At 45.0% G+C, this 23,405-nt stretch overlaps 1 protein-coding gene across 1 annotated transcript in view; it reads right to left on the bottom strand.

Moving 5' to 3' along the window:
- The window catches only part of LOC115462387 (proSAAS-like), a 36,171-nt gene extending 12,988 nt beyond the window's left edge, over window positions 1–23,183 (bottom strand). Inside the window, exon 1 of the mRNA XM_030192394.1 lies at window positions 23,041–23,183. Coding sequence (XP_030048254.1) covers window positions 23,041–23,109 — 69 coding nt within the window. The 5' untranslated portion in view covers window positions 23,110–23,183. The remainder of the gene's footprint in view (window positions 1–23,040) is intronic.
- Window positions 23,184–23,405: the final 222 nt, after the last annotated feature.

The raw sequence follows: 23,405 nt of genomic DNA, 5'->3' as shown, positions 1-23,405 counted from the left end.
CAAATCTGCATATTCTGCTGCACATCTGGTCACAGATGTATGATCAGGATATGATCAGAAAATGAGACCTCACATCAGGTTATACTAGTATATCATCTAGACATGCCAGCAGCACCCCATCCTTTGTAAGGTCTACTACCAGCATGCACCTGCCTGTTCCATGTGCCCCATGGTTCAAGCAGCTTGATGCTGCATTATTCACTCAAAGCAATGTTGTTTACTTGCTGTTACTTAGCTGTTGAAGGAGCTCTGAGGTCCATGGAGGCCACTCTTCTGATTGCCTCAGAGCTCTCTTTTCATAGCTGTTCTTAATTATCATTAGAATTTGCAGGCTCAGAGCACTTATGGATTTCATCACAGTGATTTATTTGTCTCTACCATTTATTTTACTTAAAATAACTTGATTTAAGATGCACATTGCTCCAGATTTATTTCTTTATTTTGTCTGTTTCAGGATAGATGTTTGTACCCAGAAACAAATAAATCTGCTTCTCAGCATAAGAACTTTACTGAAAATATGTTTCTGCTTGCTGCTTTTGAATACATTGATGTGCATACTCTGCACAGTTAATGTCAACACATTTATATTTTATTCAGCTTAGTTTGCAAGAAAAAGAAATAGCAATTAAACTGAAATTTCAGTTCCATCTGTCTTGACCTGTGAAAACATGGAAAAATAAAACCATAGGCTCTAATTATCATCAAGTGTGACTGAAAGTCATCAGCAGAGAAGCAATGAGCAATGAGAAAATCTGAGCCATGGAGGGAAATGATAACATACATGAAAGCTTCTACTGGCAGTCCTGGCTAGCAGGGGATCATTAGAGCTCAGCAGAGGGTTCAGAATAGGACTGCCATGGATAGATTTCTTTCATCATTTCCTATAATGACTCTGGTGCTCTGAAAAGAAATGGGATGTAAGTCAGCTAAATGGAAATGAAGCTAAAAGCAATGAAGGCAGCTTATTGTTTAGCCAGAATGATGAAGAATTCTGCATGAATGCAAACTATGAGTTGGCTGACCTTGAAGAGCATTAACTGCTGACGCTAAGAACATGCACCTGATGCCAACAACAGCAGTTAACGCAGTCAGTGATTTGTGTCCATTCATCCCAGCCCACCCATTTCCCGTAAGGAGTTAGGACAGGTTGGCGGGAGATTGCTGCACTGCATCCTCAATGGCTTCATCAAGGCAGACTGGGCATAGAACCTGCTTGGGGCTTGAAACATCATCCATGTGTGCTCCTTATCAGTGTGTTTCAGGGGAAATAGCAGCAACCAAGCAGCAATTATTCAAGGGTGAGATGTTGTTATGGCAATGTCGGGGTTGATATTCCGAGTGATTTAATTGGCCAGAAACAGCTCCTGGCTGGTTAAATTGTTTGTTCGGGACTATCTGCAGATATTCAATGGCCCTTTGCTGGTTAGCACTGCTGAATATCCCCCCAGACTGCTAAACTCAAAGCTGGCTATTTTGTGGGTGGTCTGGGGACAGTCGGCACTTATGCTGTTAAATGCCAATATTCATAACTTGACCACCTAGGTTAAGCGGCCAGAGCCCTATCTTTATGTGATGTCACTTATGCGGTTAAGTGCTGAGTATTGCACTTAACTGCGTAAGAGATGACCGGCTGCATAAACTCAGATATTCAATGCCAGTGCCTCTCAGGTTGCATCGGTGCTCTCCCCTGAAGTCACCCTTCCTCTATTCACAGCACATTAATATTTTGGGCGTCTCAGGGAGCTGATTCCTCTTCCCTGAAGTTTCTCTTCAGTTAACCATTCAGGAATCATAATTTGGCTGCTGTCCGCTCTTCTTGAGGTCTCATTTCAGTTCTGCATGTGTATTCATAATTTGTGTGCCTTAGGGAGTGGCTGCCTCTCCTTAGCCACTCATGCTGAGCTCATACCTTAGGTGTCTCTTGGCTCTGCTGTCTCCTTCCCTGAGTTCCTCTCTTCAGATGTTTATGCTGAAGTCATACTTTGGCTGTATCACTGGTGCTGGGGGAGGTGGGACACGGGGGGGGGGGGGGAGGCCCTCCCCCCCGCCATCTCTTCAGAGTAATTAAGTTAGGTCACACTGTCTTGGCAGCTCCCAGATCCCTCTGACTCATGCAGGACTAACTCCTGATGAATCAGTCTTCCTGTAAATCACTTGAGTGGAACAAGCATATTGTGTTGGTGTCAGCAATGAAATGTCCTTTAAAAAGGAATAAACATCATCTTCAGGCTCCTCACATCATAGGGCAGCAGGTGAATTTACTTCTTTTGCACAGAGGAGCCAGAGTGTTGAGATTAAGTCCCCAGCTACAGACTGATAACATTGCCTGATCTGGTCTCCTCACTGTGTGCCATGGCCCTCGCTCTGTAGAAGTCTTTCCATACCTGAGAACCATACACTTAAGGTTTTTTCATATGCAGTGAAAGGGAAAAAGCCATTCCTGCCTAAGGCCCAAAGATTGTAGGCATATATGAAATGAAATACTAACATCTGTGCATACCAGCACACGTGCACACACACACACACACACACACACACACACACAGACAGACAGACAGATATAGGACTATATTCAGTAAATAGTGGCCAAATTTGGGCACGGAAAAAAATAAACGCTAAGCATTATTCTAGAAACGGCACTCAAAGTTGGGTGCTGTTTATAGAATAGTGTTAGCACCAGTACCCATGGGCACATGGATTTACACCAACTGAAACCTAGTGCAAATCCTTATGCCTAAATTAGTCACAAACAGGGGCGTAGGCAGACTTCGGCGGGAAGGGGGTCTAGATCCCGAGGGAGGGGCACATTTTAGTCCCCCCCCCGGTGCTGCCGACCCCCTGCCATTTTAACCCCCGCCGCCATTTTGACCCCTCCCCCCCACTGCTACCACCACCTTTGACCCTCCCCGGCGCCAACCCTTTCGACCTCCTCTTCCCCCCACCGCCAACCTTCCCCCGCCACCGCCTTTGGGTACCTTTGCTGGCTGGGGTCCCCAACCCCCTCCAGCCGAAGTCCTCTTCTCCGGCATGGCCGCGTTGCTGATCTGCAAGGGCAGGCTTCTGTTTCTGTGAGTCTGACATCCTGCACAGATGTCAGACTCACAGAAACAGAAGCCTGCCTTTGCAGATCAGCAACATGGCCGCGCCGGAGAAGAGGACTTCGGCTGGCGGGGGTTGGGGACCCTCACCAGCAAAGGTACCCGACGGCGGGGAGGGTTGGCGGTGGGAGGGGCCAGGGCCAAATCTACAGGGGCCCATGCCCCCATGGCCCCACGTAGCTACACCCCTGGTCACGAATCTGCCATATTCTATAGCAGTGCACACAAATTTTAGAAATGCCCCTGAGCCACCCATGCCCCTCCCATGGCTATGCCCCCTGTTTAGATCCACACATTAAAATTGACATGTGCATCTTTTTGGAATACTGACGAGAAAGATGCATACATAAATTCAAATTGCTGCCAATTACTGCCAATAATTATTAGCTAATTGGCTCATTGGTCAATTAAATTGCATGTGCAAATTAGTGAACACAATTTTGAGTGCCATATATAGAATTAGGGCGAAAGAGACTAATGCAACAATTTTGGGAGTTATCCTGAATTCTATCTTTTCTTTGGAACCTTAAGTATATTAAATTGGGATTAAGGTGTTTTAAATAATTGCAACAGCTTAGACAACTCAGATCATACCTACACGAGGAACATTTCAGAATTTTAGTGCAGGTGTTAATATTATTAGAATACTGTATATTCTTTACTTAGGGCTGCCTATGAAGCTTTTTTCTAGATTGCAGCTGTTGCAGAACACTGCAGCTAAACTCATATTAAGAGGTTGAAAAACCGATAAGAGTTTTGCTGCTGTTATAAACCTTACACTGCTCACCTATAAGAGCTGAGATTTCTTGTTTAAACTGCTATGATTAATATTTAAAATCTTGAACAGCTTGGCAATTTGCGTCCATGCTGCATCTTGTTCTTTTCTGGATCATAATCAATCATTATGTTCCAATACTAATAATTCCTTAGCTTTTTCCGCTCTTAAGAATTTGCTTTGAAGGGTAGGTTGATAAAGCTATTTTCTTATCAGGCACTACAAGAATGGAATGCTCTTCCAACAGAAATTTAAAAAATGGCTCTACATAGTTTCAATGTCATCATTATATTAGGACCTTTTTATTTAAACATTTTTTCCAAAAGATGATTGGATGTTTTTATTTATTTTTGTTACATTTGTACCCCGTGCTTTCCCACTCATGGCAGGCTCAATGTGGCTTACATGGGGCAATGGAGGATTAAGTGACTTGCCCAGAGTCACAAGGAGCTGCCTGTGCCTGAAATGGGAATCAAACTCAGTTCCGCAGGTCCAAAGTCCACCACCCTAACCACTAGGCCACTCCTCCACACCACTTTCACTTGTTATATTCATTTTTGATCATTTTGTTTTTATAATTTGATCGTATTTGATCCTGGATTGTATTTTAATTTTAATTCTGAATTTATTGCATTTGGTTTTATTATGTTTTATGAAGTATTATATGTTGTGTTGGTGATTTATATATGTTTATTGTTTGATAAAATCATTTGAGCTGAAATTCAGCCTGCAGTGGTCAGCGGATTTTAAACCACTGACAGCGCTCAGCTGAATAAAGGCTGAATATTCAATCCTGGGCTATATCTGGGCACCAGCATTGAAAATCTGGGGTCAGCTGCCAACCACGATATTATGCGGGTGTCAGCTGATGTTCAGAGCGGGCACCCACAGAGCTATGCAGGCAAAGATAGGACTGCCTTTTGTGTGATCCTATCTACCTAGCTAGCTATGCAGTCACTGACACTGAATACAGCCAGTTGCCCACATAGCTGCTGGCTCCTGCCCCACACTGTCCAAGGCAGGGCCGCCAGGCTCGGGCCCCCCCCCCCCCCCCCCAGGATCACTGACATTTCCGCCTCCCGGATCATCACCATTGCTGCCCCCCCCCAGGATTGCTGCCTGCCCAAACTGCAAATACCTTGGCTGGCGGGGATCCTGAGGGCCCCCCCAGCCAGAAGATGTCTTCCTCCAGCGCTGTTCTTTCCTCGGCCGCATTGCCTGCCCCTGCGGCTGCTTTTTCTCTCATGTCACATGTTCGGTTTCAAAACCAAGCATGCACAGCCTGATGGGAAAAACAGCCACTTGGCAAGCAATGCAGCAGAGGAAACAGCAGAAGAACTCTTCTGCTGGGAGGGGATCCCTGCCAGCCAAACCAGAGGTCCTGTTGTGTCTTCTCCTCCAGGTCCTACCCAGCCTCCAAGAGAGGTCCAGTGCTGGAGTTTTCTTTCTCCTGCTCCTGCCAGGACTTGATTACCCAGGTCCCGTCAGGAGCAGGAGAGAGAGAAAGAGACCCTGGCGCCAGGCCCCCCTTGGAGGCCTGGGACCGAGGTATTTTGCCTCCCCCAGCCCCCCTTTCAGCAGCCATGACCAAGGAAGTTTTATGACAGGAGATGGCATGAACCTACTGGCCCAATTATTCGCAGACGCTATTGAAAATAATAACAAACTTGTGATGTTTATGACTGCCTATGTGTGTGGGTTTTTTTATATTTGAAAGCTTCCCATATGTAACCTGAAGGTTTTTTCTTACCTCTGGGGGGGCCTGGGGTATTAGCCGCGGTCTGCAGATGCAAGTGCTCCGGAGTGGCAGACTTGTTTTTGGAGCCACGAGAGGCTTAATTTTTGTGAGGGACAGCTATAAGAAAGGCCCTGGCTCTGCCTCCCCCCAGAGATTAAAAAAAACCCAAAAACTATCATTACATATGGGAAGCTTTCAAATAAAGAAAAAAGCTGTCAAATTAAAAAACAAACAAACACATAGGCAGTCATAAACCTCACAAGTTTGCAATTGTTTTCAATAGCATCTATGAATGTTTGGGGTCACACAATATGGCTGCTGCACAGGGGAGACGGCTTCAACCTTTTGACATCACGCCATCTTCTGTCATAAAACCTCCTTGCCATGGACCACCCTGACACTAACCAGGTACTGCTGCTGAGGTCAGAGTTGATATTCAGTGGCACTGCCCAGTTAAATGCCACTGAATACTGGCAACACAAAGGACAGGAGAACTACCCTCCACAATCCATCCAAACATTCATGCTCATACCCAGTGGCGTTCCTAGGGGGGCGGACACCCAGGGTGGCGCCCCGCCCCCCGGGTGCAGCGCCCCCCCCCCAATGCAGCGTGGACCCTCCCCGGTGAAAGAGCCCCCCCGCGAAAGAGCCCCCCCCGGGTGCATGCCGCTGAGGGGGGGTGCCGCAGCGCGTGCCTGCTGCGAGTTTACTAACTTTGCTTGTTCGCTGCAGCTCCCTCTGGCCCGGAGCAGGAAGTAACCTGTTCCGGGGCAGAGGGAGCTGCAGCGAACGAGAGAAGTTAGCGAACTCTCGCAGCAGGCGCACGCTGCGGCACCCCCCAGCGGCATGCACCCGGGGCGTACCGCCCCCCCCCCCTTGGTACGCCACTGCTCAGACCATCCATCATTTATCCATGAATTTAAAACAGATTCTAAATGCTTATCCATACTCCTATCCACTCCCTCTTCTCCAGTCACCCACTAACACACATTTATTCATTAGGAATCACATAAAGATACAGTATGATGGGACCTCAGGAGCTCACCCAGTCTGCTCTGCTGTACCTAACGCATCCCAGACGGGTGTGAGTCAAATAACTCCAGTAAAAGAGATTCTACCACTTCTCCAGGATGCAATTAGTCACAAGGCAGAACCCTTGGGAAACCACTTCATATGTTCTAACACGCTGGCACTGAACCATCAATAATTACATTTAGAGCACATTTTCCTCCCAGTTAGGCACCCACATAGAGGAAGTAGGAGCGAGATTGAATATATTCATAAACAAACTTGGATAATTCTATGACAGTAGTCCAATCAATAATTGCACATATACTGCGAAAGAACCGCACACTATCCCTACCTACACAGTGGCCCACTTAGAGTATAATGTAATGCTATGCTATGCCATACAAGTACTCTGCCTTTATATTAATAATACTAATATCCCACTCAATGTATCACCTGCACCATCTCTTTTCCATAGTTCAAATCCCTGCTCCATGATTCATGTCATTCTATGAACTGGTACACAATGCCCAGAAACATATCACTCACACACACACACACACACACACACTTCCTTACCACAGAACAGATACAGCAAGCCTCTCTCTCTCTCTCTCTCTCTCACACACACACACACACACACACACACATGGTTCAGATCTGCTGCTGGATTACTTATTCTTTGTCATTCAGGTGGCCATATTACTCCATTGTTGAAAGCCTTTCATTGGCTTTCTGTGCTGTCAAATCAAATTTAGGATAATTACTTTGGTATTTAAAACAGAGCTTTACAAATCCCAGATGCCAAGTCACCGTGGTAACTAGAAATATCCCCATGGTGCTTGAGATGTCTGCCCCCCCCCCCCCTCCTCCCCTGCTGCTGGAACTGGAATTTCCTTCACTTCTGTATCACACGTCTTTCAATGGGTTTAAGTCTCGTGGTGCAGGAACTACGGCATGGTCTTCGGGTCTCAGATCCTGTAAGACCACACAGTAGATCCTGCACTGCACAGTTCAAATTTACTGAGACTCACACAGGGCAGAGGAGAAGAAAGGTCATTTGAGCAGCAGGCTTTAGCAGATTGAAAGATGGGGCTCAAGCTTAGTTGGTCACTGGGGAATATGAGTGATAGCAGGTTGGCATCATTGGGTAGCAGTAGGAGGGTGTGACTGGATAGCTGGGGGAAGGATGATTGGCTGGCTACCTGGGTGGTGAGGGCTAGTAGGAAGATAGTTGGATAAATGGGGAATATGGGGCAGTGGCTGGAAGGAGTGGCTGGTTAACTTGGGGTGTGGGGATGATAGGGGTAACTAGGAAAGAGGTGGCTGGCTAGATGGGGGTAAGGGTGGCTAGTTAGCTGGGGCAGTGGCTGAGGAGTGAGGGATACCCAGACGGATGGGGAAGGAGGTGGATGGGGGAAGTCAGCCTGTAGGGAAGTGATAGATACTGTGATAAAGTCACATCCAGGATAGTTGGGTTAAGGCAGTGTCAGTCTGAAATACAAGTCCCAGAAGGCATTGCAGGCAAGGAGCCAGGGGGTGAGATGAAAAACCCAGACTGGACTCCTAGCTGCAATAGGGGAAGATATGGGTGTAAGCTGGCAGGATGTGTAGAGTGGCTGCCACTAGGGGGAGAGAGAGATAGAAAACCCTGTGTGCAGGAGCTCATCATTAGTCTAATGCTCAACTCAGCTGGTATGGGTGTGGGGGAAGCTAATGGAAGGAGAATGATTGGTTGTGAGAGCAGAAGCCAGGGAAGGAGGCAGGTGGGAAGGAGTCCCAGGGGAGAGAGAAGCAGAAAGAGAGAAGCAGTTGCAGGCTGAAAACCCTTAGGTAAGAGAGGTCCCTAAAGTACTGAAGCAGGCTGAAATCCCTTGGGTGTGAGGAAGTCCCAAAAGTATTTGCAGGCTGAAAATCCTTGGGTAAGGGAGGTCCCTAAAGTATTGAATTTACCAGTGAAGCTGATGCAGGGTGAAATCCCTTGGGTATGAGGAGTTCCTAAAGTATTGAACTCTCCTGAAGGTAAAGAGAGTAGAAGGTAGGAACTGCTGATTTAACTGTGATGATGAACTGAAAGAACTGCTTCTATTTGGAATTGAACTACTGTTTATTGTGCACTGGATAAAGAGCCCAGACTGGAGCTGACTGTGAGCCTGTATTGAATCCTGGTAGGTGCTGATAGCCTACTGCTTAAAGGGGACTATTTGCCACACACTTTCAGGTGGCTTACATGTGCTTAAGATTGAAGGTGAATGCTGCTGTAGGAACTGTGTATCAGGTCTACTAGAAACCTGCATGGAATAAAGTCTTTAAGATTGAAGTTGCGGGTGAACATTTATTTCTTGACTGTACCGGGAGCCTGTGACTGGAGGAGATTGTTCTATCCTTGGCTGCACCTGGAGGGTCCTGGTTACAATATGAGACTAGATGACAACAGGATGGGAGAATGAGAGAGACTGGGGGTTGGAGGGTTGCTGGCTCTGTATTTCTGCTAATGTCCTACAGTGGTGCTTTACGGGGATGATTTGTTAAGCTTTCTTTTCCCTTAGACCCAGAATGGGAAAACAGCCTTAGTAAATCAGGCCCTAAAGGAGCTGTAGTGGACCTCAGAGGGGACCTATTATCCTGCTCTTCAACACTGGTAGAGATGATATGAGGTTTAAGAGGTCTCAATCACCAGCTGCTAACTTTTCTGGGTTGGCTCCTAGATTCTAAGAAACTTTGTGTAGGCCTTGTTTAAAATATTACACATTGACACTTTTTCTCATCTGAAATTGGTACTATCATGATGTAGCTCTTCTCATAGCTTATGGCCATTGGATACTGGGTTATTGTCAGTTCTCCTTGTTAAATTTTGCCCATCTTTCTGTTAAACATAACCCCATATTTTCAACTGCAGCTCCTTATCTTTGGAACTCTTAAATTGAGTTTCTTCAAGTTGATAATGATCATTTATGGGTCAATAGTTACTCACCATGGTGAGTGTTTGCTGTCTGTGGCATTTCAATAGTCCACATATATTCAATGGTGCTGTCCAGTAATATTAAGCCTTCGCTCTATAATGTGAGTGCCTAAATGTATGTGCCATTTACACGCTCAGATTACAGGATACTATCACTTACACATGTGGGTGTTAAAAGTACGTGCATAATGCTATAATGCTTTTATATCATTCCATGGTACAACTGCACCTTGAATTCTTTGGCAATTCTGGTCACCGCATCTCAAAAAAGATATATGAGTAGTAAATTTACAACAAATAGAGAAAATATTCCTTCAGTCAATGAGTAATTAAACTCTGGAATTCATTGCCAGAGGTTATGGTAAAAGCTGTTAGCTTAGCAGGGTTTAAAAAAAGGTTTGGATAATTTCCTAAAAGAAAAGTTCATAAGCCATTATTAAGATGGACTTGGGAAAATCCACTGCTTATTTCTAGGAGAAGCAGAATAAAGTCTGTTTTACTGTTCTGACATCTTGCCAGGTACTTGTGACCTGGATTAGCCACTGTTGGAAACAGGATACTGGGCTTGTGGACCTTCGATCTGTCCCAGTATGGCAATGCTTATGCTCTTATGTTCTAAAGTGCTAGTTGGGTGCTAAACGGTATTCTATAATCTTAGAATGTAACTTGCATAGTACAAAAATGCAAGAGGGTGTTCATGCGTACTTGCTATAGAATAGTGTCATTTACATGCTAAATAAGTGGATGTGCCTAAATGTTGGTGCATAAATTCCAACACCCTAGTATTCTAGAATGGAAACTGGGTGCCCAGATCTCATGACAGAATTTGGGTTTAGCACCTAGGCTTTTCGGGCCTAACTCTTGGAGCACTTTATAGAATTGTCTCCTATGGATAGCTGGACGCCTTCAGAGGATGTACAGTGAGATCCTATTCTATAATGGCATCTGGGCACCCAGCCCCACCCTTGTCCCACCCATATAGATAGATAAATAGATAGATATCCCCTTGCATTTTCATGCTGGGGGGGGGGGGGGGAGGGAGGAAAGCAACAGAAGAGAAAGAAAAAAACTTCCATAAATTTAATGAACCATAGATGAAACAAAAACAAAAAGTGCACAAATAATAAAAGGAGCCAGAAGATTCTTTATTGCTAGCATTAGTTATAGCTGAAAAATAACTCAGCACAGAATTTAGAACCAGTGATTGATTCCATTTCTCTAGCATTTGGTTTTAAGATTTTCTCGAGACCCCTGATGCAGGCATATGTTTATGCTGAAACACAGCTGTGTCGGGTCAGTTTTCAGCTATTCATGCTGGGGGGAATTCATAAATGGGATCTGTTCTATAAAGGGTGTGCCTTTTATAGAATAGCACTTAGTGCCAATTCCCACGCCTAATTGTGGGTGCCAGACTTATACCTAATGAAACCTTGGTGTAAATGCTGGCACCCAAGTTAGGCACACTGATGCCGTATTCTGTAACTACACATGCAACTTTTTGGAATGCTCCTGACATGCCTGTGGCCACGCCCCCTTTTGAGTTACGTGTTAGTAGAGTTAGGTGCCCTGCATTACAGAATAGTGCACAGCCAGATGTGTGCACAAATTTTAATAAGTGCCAATTAACACTAATAATTGGCTGTTAGCACCCAATTATTTCCACACGTCTTGGGTGTGTGCCAAAATCTGGACACCGTATATAGGATCTAGTAGGCTGCGTAAATTATGCACTATTGTAGAATAGGTGCCCTGCAGGTACTTTCTCAGGTTACTGTATGCTTAAGTGTAGAAGTGCTAGAATTCTATCTGGCCGATTTTGTAAGTGATTTAAGCAGGCAGGAGCCTCTCCTGCCTGTTTAAATTGCTTCCTGCTTCCTAAGTGGGGATATTCAGCAACACTTAACTGGAGAATGTCAAACCAAAAAGTGGGTAGGTCAGGGGCAGTGTTGGGCGGCACTGGGGAGGATCCTGGGGTTATGCAGATGTTGGCAATATTCAGTGCCGGCACCCGTATAGGTAAGTGGCTTAATATAGGACCTCCTCAACCACATAGCTCTTTTATACAGCCCCGGCTGAATATTAACTGGGCCCACATAAGCTCTGGTGCCCAAAATTAGCCCCTGATATTCAGTTCTGGTGCCCGGATATGGCCTGGCACTGAATATTGAGGGCTAATTTAACCGATGGTTAGAACTTAAAAAACGCTGTCTGTCGCCAACTGAATATCGGGGGGGGGGGGGGTCTGCATTTAAGCTCACAAGGGGCAGAGAAATATGAGTGTCTAATTTATAGAACTGCTCTTCACCTGCATACGTTAGGACAGCATTTTTTCTGGCCTAACTTTAACATAATAGTTATATGGAGAGTGCTGATTATCGCTGCTATGTGTATAAATGGGCGAAATGCCTTTGCTCCACCTTGGCACTCTACGATATACAGTCAGAGGGAATTTGCAGTGGCATTATACAAGCAGAGGACAATTCTGAAAAGGGGCTCCTAGATTTAGTCACCTAGATGGTGCCTAGTAGGACCTTATTCTATGAAGGAAAGTAGGCACCTACTTTCCTTTATTTAGAATATTAGTGTAACTGGGTACGCGGTTAGGTGTGGTTAGGTGCGAACACTTGCACTAGCCATAGAGCTGATGCAAATGCTTACACCTAGATGTCGGAGATACACATGAAATTTACTGCTCGAAATTCAGCCCAGATACGTAGCCAGGTTGTGACACCAAGAGGAGCAGAGAGCGGACTGAATAGGCATGCACATGCACTACGTAGGTATGATGGACTGCTGAAACATAGGCGCCGGCACCTTCGGAAATCCGTTTGAGGAAGTGGTCGCTCCCCTGGCACTCCACCTAGCTGCACCTGATTCAGCCCACAGTGGTAAGCGGTGTCTGAGCCATTCACAGATGCAGGCTGAACTGATCCTGGCCTTTGAATATCTGGGTCTCAGTGGTCACCCGGAAGTTAACCGGGCACTGCCTGATATTCAGACTGGAGCCCGGTTAACTTCAGTTAATAAGTTAGGACAGCCTTTTTTGCTGCTCTAACTTTATGCAGTTACTTGGCTAGTTTGGGGGCTGAAACTCACCACTAAGTGGCTATATTCGGGCTCCATCCATGCCCCATCCCCAGTCCTCTAACCTAGCCACTAGTTAGTGAGATATTCAGCAGCACTAATCGGTTAAGTGCTGAATATCCCTGGATAGTCCTGGGCAAGCCATTTAAACAACCAGGAGCCCTCTTGGTCATTTAAATAACTGTGAATATCAGACCCATAATATTCTCTAAGCTAGATGTGTGAGTCCCACCCACATTTACGTCCAAGTGTAAAACACACTCTATGTTAGACGTATGTGTAAGAGTAACCTAATGATTAGAGCATTGGTCTTGACCTCCAGAGGGGGCAGGTTCAAATATCACTGGTGCTTCTTATGATCTTGGGCATGTCACTTAACCCTCTGTTGCCTCAAGTATGAAATTAGATTGTGAGCCATTCAGAGACAGAGAAATACCCCATGTACCTGAGTATAATTCATCTTGAGCTACTACTAAAAAAGGTGTAAGCAAAATCTAAATAAATATATGCCAGCATTTAGTCATTTACACACACACATTCATCACATCAATGTTAGCATCATATTTATAGAATTACCCCCATAGTGCTGCTGAAAATTCAGGGATAAGGGACATATCTTTATAGAGGTGGCTGTTGTATGGATAAGTCTTTTTAAAAAATCTAAACCTTAGTTTTTTGTAAAAATTGAAAAGCTTGTTTCAATTAGCTTTTGCCACGGATTAAAGATTTTATAAATGCTGGCTGTGTTTCTCTAATTTTATGCATGTATTTGTTGTGATTTTCTGGGAATAAATATATTTTCAAACTGCAGAATGCAAACACTTATAAATAAATAAAGTGGCTGAGATCAGGAATTAAAGACATGCAGAGCTGGATAAGAAGCCTTTGGACTGTATTGGGATTGAATCACCTACAGTGAAGAAATTTCAGGAGCTATACCCATATGAACAGCATCACTTCTGGATATGCAAGATACCAAAATGCTGATTAAATTAATGTCCAGCATGAGCTAGGACAGGGCTTCCCAAATGAGGTAGCAAAATCCATGTTTGGGGTTGCAACCTGGGCAGCCTGAAGAAATAAATCATTGGCCAGATGAACCTGCACTAGAATTAGGCTTTGCTGGCTCTCTGGAAGGCAGAAGATGAAGACAGCAAGTAGGAGTAGCAGAATGGATGAAAGGTAGAATTCTGGGGATCGCACGCTTTCTGTGACCACAATAATGGGGTCACAATCAAAGAAAATTTGATAAGCACTGTGCTAAAGGTTCTTCTTCCCTTGAGCAGGCCCAAAATGAAAGCTCAGATATAATCCGTTCAGTGAACCCATGTGAGAAAAGGCAGCTCACCCAGCCCTGCGGAGTCCAAATTTTCTACATAAGTCAGCAGCAAAGCCCAGACTGCTCAGGCTGAGGAAGAAGTGCCTGACACCGAGACTACAAAAACCACAAACGGAAATAGGAAAGCCCCATGGCTGCAGTTATTCCAGAGAAATTTCTGGAGAAAATAGGAGCTCCCTAGAATAGAGAAGAACAGCTGCAGAGCCTTCCACATGTCCTCACTCCTTGGTGTGGAACTTGAAGCCTTCAGGTATGTTTTGCAATTCAAACTCCTGATTGTCTTGCCAGATCAGTCCTAGTAAGTGGGTATTCACACTTCTACCAGCAAATGGAGGCAGAATTTAAGAGAGCTCCAGTGACTACACCTCCCCCTGTAACAATGTGAAACAGTAAGAACCTCTTCAGTAAGTTCTCTGTCTCAGCAGATGGTAGTGTGTTGGTGCAGCAGTGAAGTATTCTGTCTACTGAAGCTCCTATAAGGACAGTCTTGAAGGCCGAGGGTTGTTGTTCTACCCATTCCAAGTACAAGGCTGAGGCAAGGGTTTGTGAGGGCATCAATCAGTGGCTGCTAAACTCTATTTCCTGTTGGGACTTGCTCTTTGGAGTAGTGGTTCCAAGATACAATAGTAAGAGCTTGCTCTGTCAAGGAACCAATTTCCTTCCACCACCATTCGGACTGCCTGCATAGTGTGCTTATAGAGGTATTACTCTCACTGGCCTGCTTTTCCTGCTACCCTCATTTGTTTTAGACGGGACAACTTGGGGCACTGCCTTTCTCTCTTTAATTAATGGGGAATAACAGTGGATGACTCAGACAAAGCCACACTACAGGTTATGTTTGGGAAAGCAAAGCAGGGCATGCATTGTTCAGGCTATAGGGGCCAGCACAAGAGAAGCATGACCAGCTTTTAGCCCTAATTGTGACAGAACTAGCATTTTTCCTTAGGGAACCAGTGGTGGTCCAGGAGTCAGCAAATCCAAATGAGGAAGATCCCCCACCCTGGAAGAATGCAGCCCAGGAGTCAGGGGCACAGCAGCAGAAGAAGCACACTTCCCTCACCCATGCCAAGCACTTTTCTGGAAGGGCCTGTGGGGGTGTCCACTGTAGGTCAGTTTTACTATCTTTCATAGGGCTCCTCCAGCTCCCAGATGATCTCTGCTGGCCAGGGATCGCCCCTGCCTGAATTGCATTTTTGGCCTCCTTTGTTAATGCAGAATTTATCTCCATGATGGATGAGGGCTACTGTCCATGAAGTCTATGATCCAGTGGGGCTGTTAGACTTTATCTCTCCCCAAGTCTACTCATGGCTCACAGCCATGGGCTCTTCCTCCAAAAGATCTGAGAAGAAAATTTTAGAGAAAAAAAGAGTATAGAGGAAGGGGCACTCCAATCCATAGACGAAGAAAGTTCTTGATAGTTAAATTCTTTAGGTGGTACCTTCTTTGAGTATTATGGAGGAAAGAGAGAGGTAGGATGCCAGACTCTCAGTAGATCCCATTTGACATGTATACAGAGGCCACCCAAATCCTTTCCTCCCCTGACTCCCCCAGTGGTCACAAACCCCCTCCCACCACAAAAATATGCCGTTTCACAACTTTTTATGTTCACCCTCAAATGTCATACCCACCTCCCTGGCAGCAGTATGCAGGTCACTGGAGCAGTTATTAGGGGGTGCAGTGGACGTCAGGCAGGTAGACCCAGGCCCATCCCCCCCACCTGTTACACTTGTGCTGGTAAATGGGAGCCCTCCACACCGCCCCCCAAACCCACTGTACCCACATGTAGGTGCCCCCCTTCACCCCTTAGGGCTATAGTAATGGTGTAGACTTGTGGGTGGTGGGTTTTGAGGGGGATTTGGGGGGCTCAACACACAAGGGAAGGGTGCTATGCACCTGGGAGCTCTTTTACCTTTTTTTTTTTTTTTGTAACAGTGCCCCCTAGGGTGCCCAGTTGGTGTCCTGGCATGTGAGGGGGACCAGTGCACTACGACTCCTGGCCCCTCCCACGAACAAATGCCTTGGATTTATTCGTTTTTGAGCTGGGCGCTTTCATTTTCCATTATCGCTGAAAAACAAAAACGCCCAGCTCACAAATTGTCGAATAAAACATGGATGTTTATTTTTTCCCAAAATACGGTTCGGTCCGCCCCTTCACGGACCCGTTCTTGGAGATAAACGCCCATGGAGATAGACGTTTTTGTTCGATTATGCCCCTCAATGTGTTCTGTAATTTTATTCTTTATAATAGTTTCCACTATTTTGCCCGGCACCGAAGTCAGGCTTACCAGTCTGTAATTTCCCAGATCACCCATAGAACTATTTTTTAAAAATCGGCATCACATTGGCCACTCTCCAACCTTCAGGTACTATGGATGATTTTAATGACAGGTTACATATTACTAACAGCAGATCATCAATTTCATGCTTGAGTTCTTTGAGTACCCTTGGATGTATGCCATCCGGTCCAGGTGATTTACTACTCTTTAATTTGTCAATTTGGCTTGGTACATCTTCCAGGTTCACCAAGATTTCTTTCAGTTCCTCTGCATCATCATCCTTGAAAACCAATTCTGGTAAGGCAGATCTCTTACATCTTCTTCCGTAAAGACAGAAGCAAAGAATTAATTCAGTTTCTCCGCTGTGGCCTTGTCACCCTAAAGGTGAGTTGGCTCACATGGAATCAGGAACCACTTTTTTGACAGACTCCATTTATGATTTGATCCATGCCCTGGTTAAAATTTGGCCATAGTGGTCACAGTCAGGTGTCTTCCATGGTTTTGACATCGGGCAGCAGACTTTGTATCCAGATCACAATTGAGAAGGCCACCCTTAAGGGACAGCTTCTTTTTGAAAAGGATCTGAAAAGGCTGATCACAGACTTGGGCAATTCCAACTCCCAGAAATGGCTGCACAACAGGATGTAGGAGTTCTTTAGAAACTCACCTGGACAAAGTAGGTTTTGGAACTCCAAACAGTAAAGACCAGGCAACAGAAAGGCAGGATCATTAGCAAGGATCATTCTTCTCATGAGGATAGAAAGAGAGTTCAAGTGTTCCTTGTAAATATCAAGGCCAGTATGTTCTTTCATAGGGCCCAGGGGTACAAGTTGCTTGAAGCAATTTAACCAAGAGTAGAGCCTTGTTTGGTGGGACCATCAGGACTTATAGGTACCTCAAGAAATTTACATTCTAGACTTTTCTCTTAAGGGTCAACTAGCAAATTGGCTTTGATTCTGTAGCTCCAAGGGTACAGGAACGCTAAGGGTGACAACCCATGTGACATTTCCAAGGAGGAATAGTCCCTAGACCTCATGCTTAGCTATGGTAGAAATTGATTGCCTGGGCAGTAGCTGAAGAGATGGTATTCTGCCTGTGGACTCAATAGTTCCTGCTCCAAAAGACCCTCCTAGCAGGATGGTGTCTAAAGTCTTGGGAATATGAGGGTATTTTTCTTTTTAGGAAATACCAGTTACAGCTAGAGTATTTATACCCCAGAGTCAACTATGTATAGGAGGTGTAATTGGAATTCCACAGCTTCATGTCTCTTAATGTGCAGGGATAGTTTGAGGAGGGAAATTCTTCACCTGCAGAAGAAATTTGGGATCTCTGGGTGATTGCCATGGCACCCCAGGGCCTCTCAGAGGTTTCCTTTAAGTGGTTCCATATGGTTATTTACTTTACCCTTCTGATAACAGGGTATTGCATGAGCTTTGCAATATTGTCAGTGCCAGGTGAATTCAGGGGACCCAGGTATTATGTCACAATGAGAATCAGGATGTGATAAATCCAACACCTTTTGCAGCTAAGGGGTCTTCTTCACCAGGAGCCAATTCAGATGGAAGACCTTTTTCTGTGTTTTATGCTTGGCCCTGGAGAGATCAAGGCTATGCAAACCAGGTTACTTTGGGGAAGGTATAGCTATGCTGTTGAAGGCACTAAAGACATTGATTTTGCTAGCAAATAATGTATCACAATGTGAAGATTTTTGATGCATGATATCAGAACATGCCTTCTTTCCTTTTTAAGGCTTTCATCTGCACCATTCTGTCCTTTCTGTAGGGAGATTTGGACAAGAGGTTGACTTTTAACTTCTTCAAGGTGCAGTATTTTACAGGGTGCATATTGAAATGAGGTCAGTAGCAGCTAACTCAAATATAATTCACTTTCTTAAAGTGGCAAAACATAAGCAGCTTCAGTCTGAGCACTGGTGCCTCCCTGGAATCTTAACTTGGGTCTATAAGACTTTGGTCTTGTTCCCCCTTTAGCCTTTAAAGAAGGCATCCTTCAAGGACTGAACACTCAAGACATTATGCCTAGTAGCTCTCTACTCAGCAAGGTATGTTTCAGAGATGCACCCACTGCCCTACAGGAAACCTGATTTTGTTATTTCTAAGGTAAAGATGTCACTTCAGCCAACATCTTTCTTTCTCCCAAAATTAGTATTCCTTTTCACTTGAATCAATATATTTCACTCCCGGCCTTCAGAAGGATGGATTCCTGGAGAAGGACAAGGATCTATGTGTTTTGGATGTTCACAGGGTTTTACTGGGTACTTTAAGGTCATTAACCCATCTAAGTTGTTGGACAGAGCTGTTGTTCTGTTCAGTGGTTCATGAAAGGGGGAAGTGACATCAATAGCTTCCTTGCCTAGCTAAATTAAGGAGACAATCACTTCTGTTTATATCAGCAAAGGGCTAAAGGTCCCTCTGGGATATACAGCCCAATATATCCCCCTTAGGAGAGCATGTCTGTGCAAGGCAGCCATTTGGACTTCTCTTCATTCCTTCTCAAGACAGTATTGACTGGAGATCTAAGCTGGGGAGACAGAGCCTTCACAGTGAGTATCTTTAGAGAAGCCTTATCTTCCTCTTGCCTAACTTGAAGGAGATGAGGGCATCCCACTCTTCTGAACTGGTCTGACAGGATAAAAAGGAAGAAGAAGTAGAAATTTCATATGCTAATTCCTTTATTTCGAGTCTTGACAGACCAGTCCATGACCTGCCCTAGAAGTTATTAGGCCAGAGTAACAGGAGATTATGAAAAATAAATGTTTTCTTCAAGGTGAAATCAAAATTTTACTTGTAAAGGTTAATAATTTAGGGGCAATATTCATTTGTGGCAGTCAGTGTGTGATTTGAATTCCAACTGTTGTGTTAATTTTATACCTTGATATTCTTCACTGATAATGAATTACTTATTTAAATTAATTTATGCGTGCTTTCATTTGCAATAATACTTTTCTCCATCTTTAACTAGTAATTCTTTCAAATAATGGTTAGTTCCAGTATTCTCCAGTTGGCTAGACAGAGGAGCATTATAAGACTAGGGAAAGAAATTGGATTTTTACCATTCTCCATTCTGCAATCTGCTAAAAGAATCTGGAAATAGGGTCTTACCAAAGAAGAAATAACAGAAGCCTGCATTTCGTTATTTTAAAAGAAGTATTTTGAATAAACAGTTCTTAACCAGTGCACAGAAAATAAGGAGGAAGCATTAAGGACCTACCAGAACTTCTAAACACCACTGAAATCAAGAAAGGCCACTCTGTTAGCATTTCATGGAAACAGAATTTATAGGATAGACAAGCTAATGACAGAGACTGTCCAAGAACCAGTTGTGCTGGTATTACAGAGACTACAGAACATCCATTTTCAGAGTACAGGAGAATGTGTTACATCTCCTAAAATGGCCTGTAATAAAATATGACACTTATGCTCTGACACTATATGGCCTCTTCAGTTTTCCACACAGATATCACCATGCTGCAACAGTTTGGTTGATAAAGGTTATATATTCATCATTTATGGAAAGTGAAATGTTCCATGTCTCTTAAAAATGTGGACTATCAGGTAACAGAAGATATGAAATATACAACAAAATAATTCAACAAGTGGGGAAAAAGTTAACGAAAGGAATTATTGCTATGAGAATGCAGTAATTTTTCTGAAAGGGGTGTAAACAATTACATTAAATAATCTTATTTGCATTTATATCTATTTTATACTTTTGTTTTAAATAAATTGTTTACAGACACACACTGCCCCACCACAGAACAGGTACAACTTCACACACACACACACACACACACACACACACACACACAATTTGCCCCACCACAGAACAGGCACAATATCACCCCCCCCCCCCCACTGCTGTACCACAGAACAAACACAACATCACAAAAACACACACACTCACACACAGCCCTACCACAGAATAGGTACAACATCATACACACACACATACTGCCCTACCATAAAACAGGCACAACATAGGTAGCAGCAGTACAAGCTTCCTTTACACACACACACACACACACACACACACACACACACACACACACACACACACACACACACACACTGCCCTACCACAGAACAGGCTCAACATAGATAACACCACACACACACTGCCTGATTCCCTCACACACATACACGTACCCACAGAACAGGTATAACATAGGTAGTAGCAGTGCAAACTTCCTTCACACACACACACACAAGCACAAACATACACAAACACAATGTGCCCCACCACAGAACAGGCACAACATAGGTAGCACCACACAAACACACACGCACACTGCCTGATTCCCGCACACACACGTATCCACTGCCCCACCACAGAACAGGCAGAACATCACACACACACATGCTGCTCTACCATAGAACAGGCACATCAGTGCAAGCTTTCCTCTCTCGCACACACACACACACACACACACACACACACATACACACTGCCCTACCACAGAACAGACACAACATAAGTAGCAGCAGTGCAAGCTTTCCTGTCTCACACACACACACTTCCACACCACAGAACAGGCACAACATAGGTAGTGCGACACACACATGCATGCACACACACACACACACACACACACACACACACCCTGCCTTATTCCCTCACACACATACATGTATCCACTGCCCACCACAGAACAGGCACAACATAGGTAGTAGCAGTGCAAGCTTCCATCACACACACACAAACGCACACACACACTACCCCATCACAGAACATGCACAACATCACACACACAAGCACAAACACACACAAATACAATGTGCCCCACCACAGAACAGGCACAACATAGGTAGCAACACACACACACACTCTGCCCAACCACAGAACAGGCACAACATCACAAACACATGCACACACAAACACACACACACATTGCCCTACCACAGAACAGGCACAACATAGGTAGCACCACACACACACAAACACACTGCCTGATTTCCTCACACACATACATGTACCCACTGCCCCACCAACACACATACACTGCCCCACCAACACACATACATGTACCCACTGACCCACCACAGAACAGGCACAACATAGGTAGTAGCAGTGCTTCCTTCATACACACACACACACACACACACACACACATACTACCACATCAACGAACATGAACAGAACAGGCACAACATCACATACCCACAAACACACACAAACACAATGTGCCCCACCACAGAACAGGCACAACATAGGTAGCAACACACACTCTATCCCACCACAGAACAGGCACAACACCACACCCACACACACAAGCACGTACACACATGCTGCCCTACCATAGAACAAGCACAACATAGGTTGCAGCAGTGCAAGCTTTCTTCACACACACACACACACACACACACACACACACACACACACACACACACACACACACACACTGCCCTACCACAGAATAGGCACAACATAGCACCACAGAACAGGCACAACATAGGTAGCACTGCACACACACACACTGCCTGATTCCCTCACACATATACACATACCCACTGTCCCACCACAGAACAGGCACAACATCACACACACACACATATGCTGCCCTACCATAGAACAGGAAAAACATAGGTTATAGCAGTGCAAGCTTTCCTCACACACACACACACACACACACACACACACTCAACAGGCACAACATGGGTAGCACCACATACACACTGCCTGATTCCCTCACACACATGCACGTACCCACTGCCCCACCACATAACAGGCACGACATCTCACACACACACACTGCCCTGCCATAGAACAGGCACAACATAGGTAGCACCACACACACTGCCTGATTCCCTCACACACATACATGCATCCACTGCCCTACCACAGAAGAGGCACAACATAGCTAGCAGCAGTGAAAGCTTTCCACATACACTGCTCCACCACAGAATATGCACATCACAAAAACAAACACACATACATGCATACACACACACACCCTGCTCATCACAAAACAGGCACAACATAGGTAGCAACACATACACACACTCTGCTCCACCACAGAACAGACACAACATAAGTAGTAGCAGTGCAAGAATCCTTCCCTCAATACACACACTACCGCATCACAGAACATGCACAATATCACAAGAACACACACACATACACGCACACACACCCTGCGCACCACAAAACAGGCATAACATAGGAAGCGACAGACACACACTCTCTGGCCCACCACAGAACAGAACAGGCACAAGACAGGTAGCAGCAGTGCAAGAATCCCTCACACACACACACACACACACACACACACATAACACTGCCCCATCACAGCACAGGCACATCAAACACACCAACACCAACACACAAACACTACCCCACCTCAGAGCATACACAACATAGGTAGCAAAATACACAACACACACTCTGCCCCACCACAGAACAGGCACAACATAAGTAGCAGCAGTGCAACCTTCCCTCACACAGAGACACGTACGCACAATGCAAACTGCCCCACCATAGAATAAGCACACATTTGTCTCACCACAGAACAAGTAGAACACAGCCAGCAGCAGTACAAGCTTCCATCTCATATACACAAATACACACACAGAGAGCCGCAGTACATCCACTAAAGAGAAATAATCCACCTGCATTCCATATCTTGACAGGGAAAGACAAATTCAAACCTCTGATGCCACAATAAAAATCCTTCAGATAAGCTGCAGAGATTGGGAAATGTTGAATACTCCTTTCCCTCTTTTAATTCCCTTTCCCTGGGTCTTACCTTGCTGAAAGTAGGAAGGGTGTTGGAGGAGAGAAGGAGAGAGGTGAGAAGGAGAGCAGGGCCCATCATACTGGGGGATGAAGAATGAGGCTGCCCCAAGAAACCAGGAGAGAGGAGAGAGGAAGAGATGGTGAAGGGTGGAGGCTCTGAGGTGGACTACAGGAGGAGGAGGAGGAGAAGAGTCTGGTGCTGAAGCTGCATCAGAAAGGGGAGGAGAAAGAGACACACACAGAGACATAGAGAGTCAAACAGAAAGAGAATTGGAAAGAGACAGACAGAAAGAGGAAACGAGAAAACCTCACTTTTCAGGGCAGATACTGATCAGCAATGACTGGAAATCTGAGACAGAGGAAGAAAATGCAAAG

Source organism: Microcaecilia unicolor, chromosome 2 (genome assembly GCF_901765095.1).
Source record: "Microcaecilia unicolor chromosome 2, aMicUni1.1, whole genome shotgun sequence".
Classification (NCBI taxonomy): Eukaryota; Metazoa; Chordata; class Amphibia; order Gymnophiona; family Siphonopidae; genus Microcaecilia; species Microcaecilia unicolor.
Note: the sequence above shows the minus strand (reverse complement) of the source record. Positions and strands in the feature narration are given on the sequence as shown.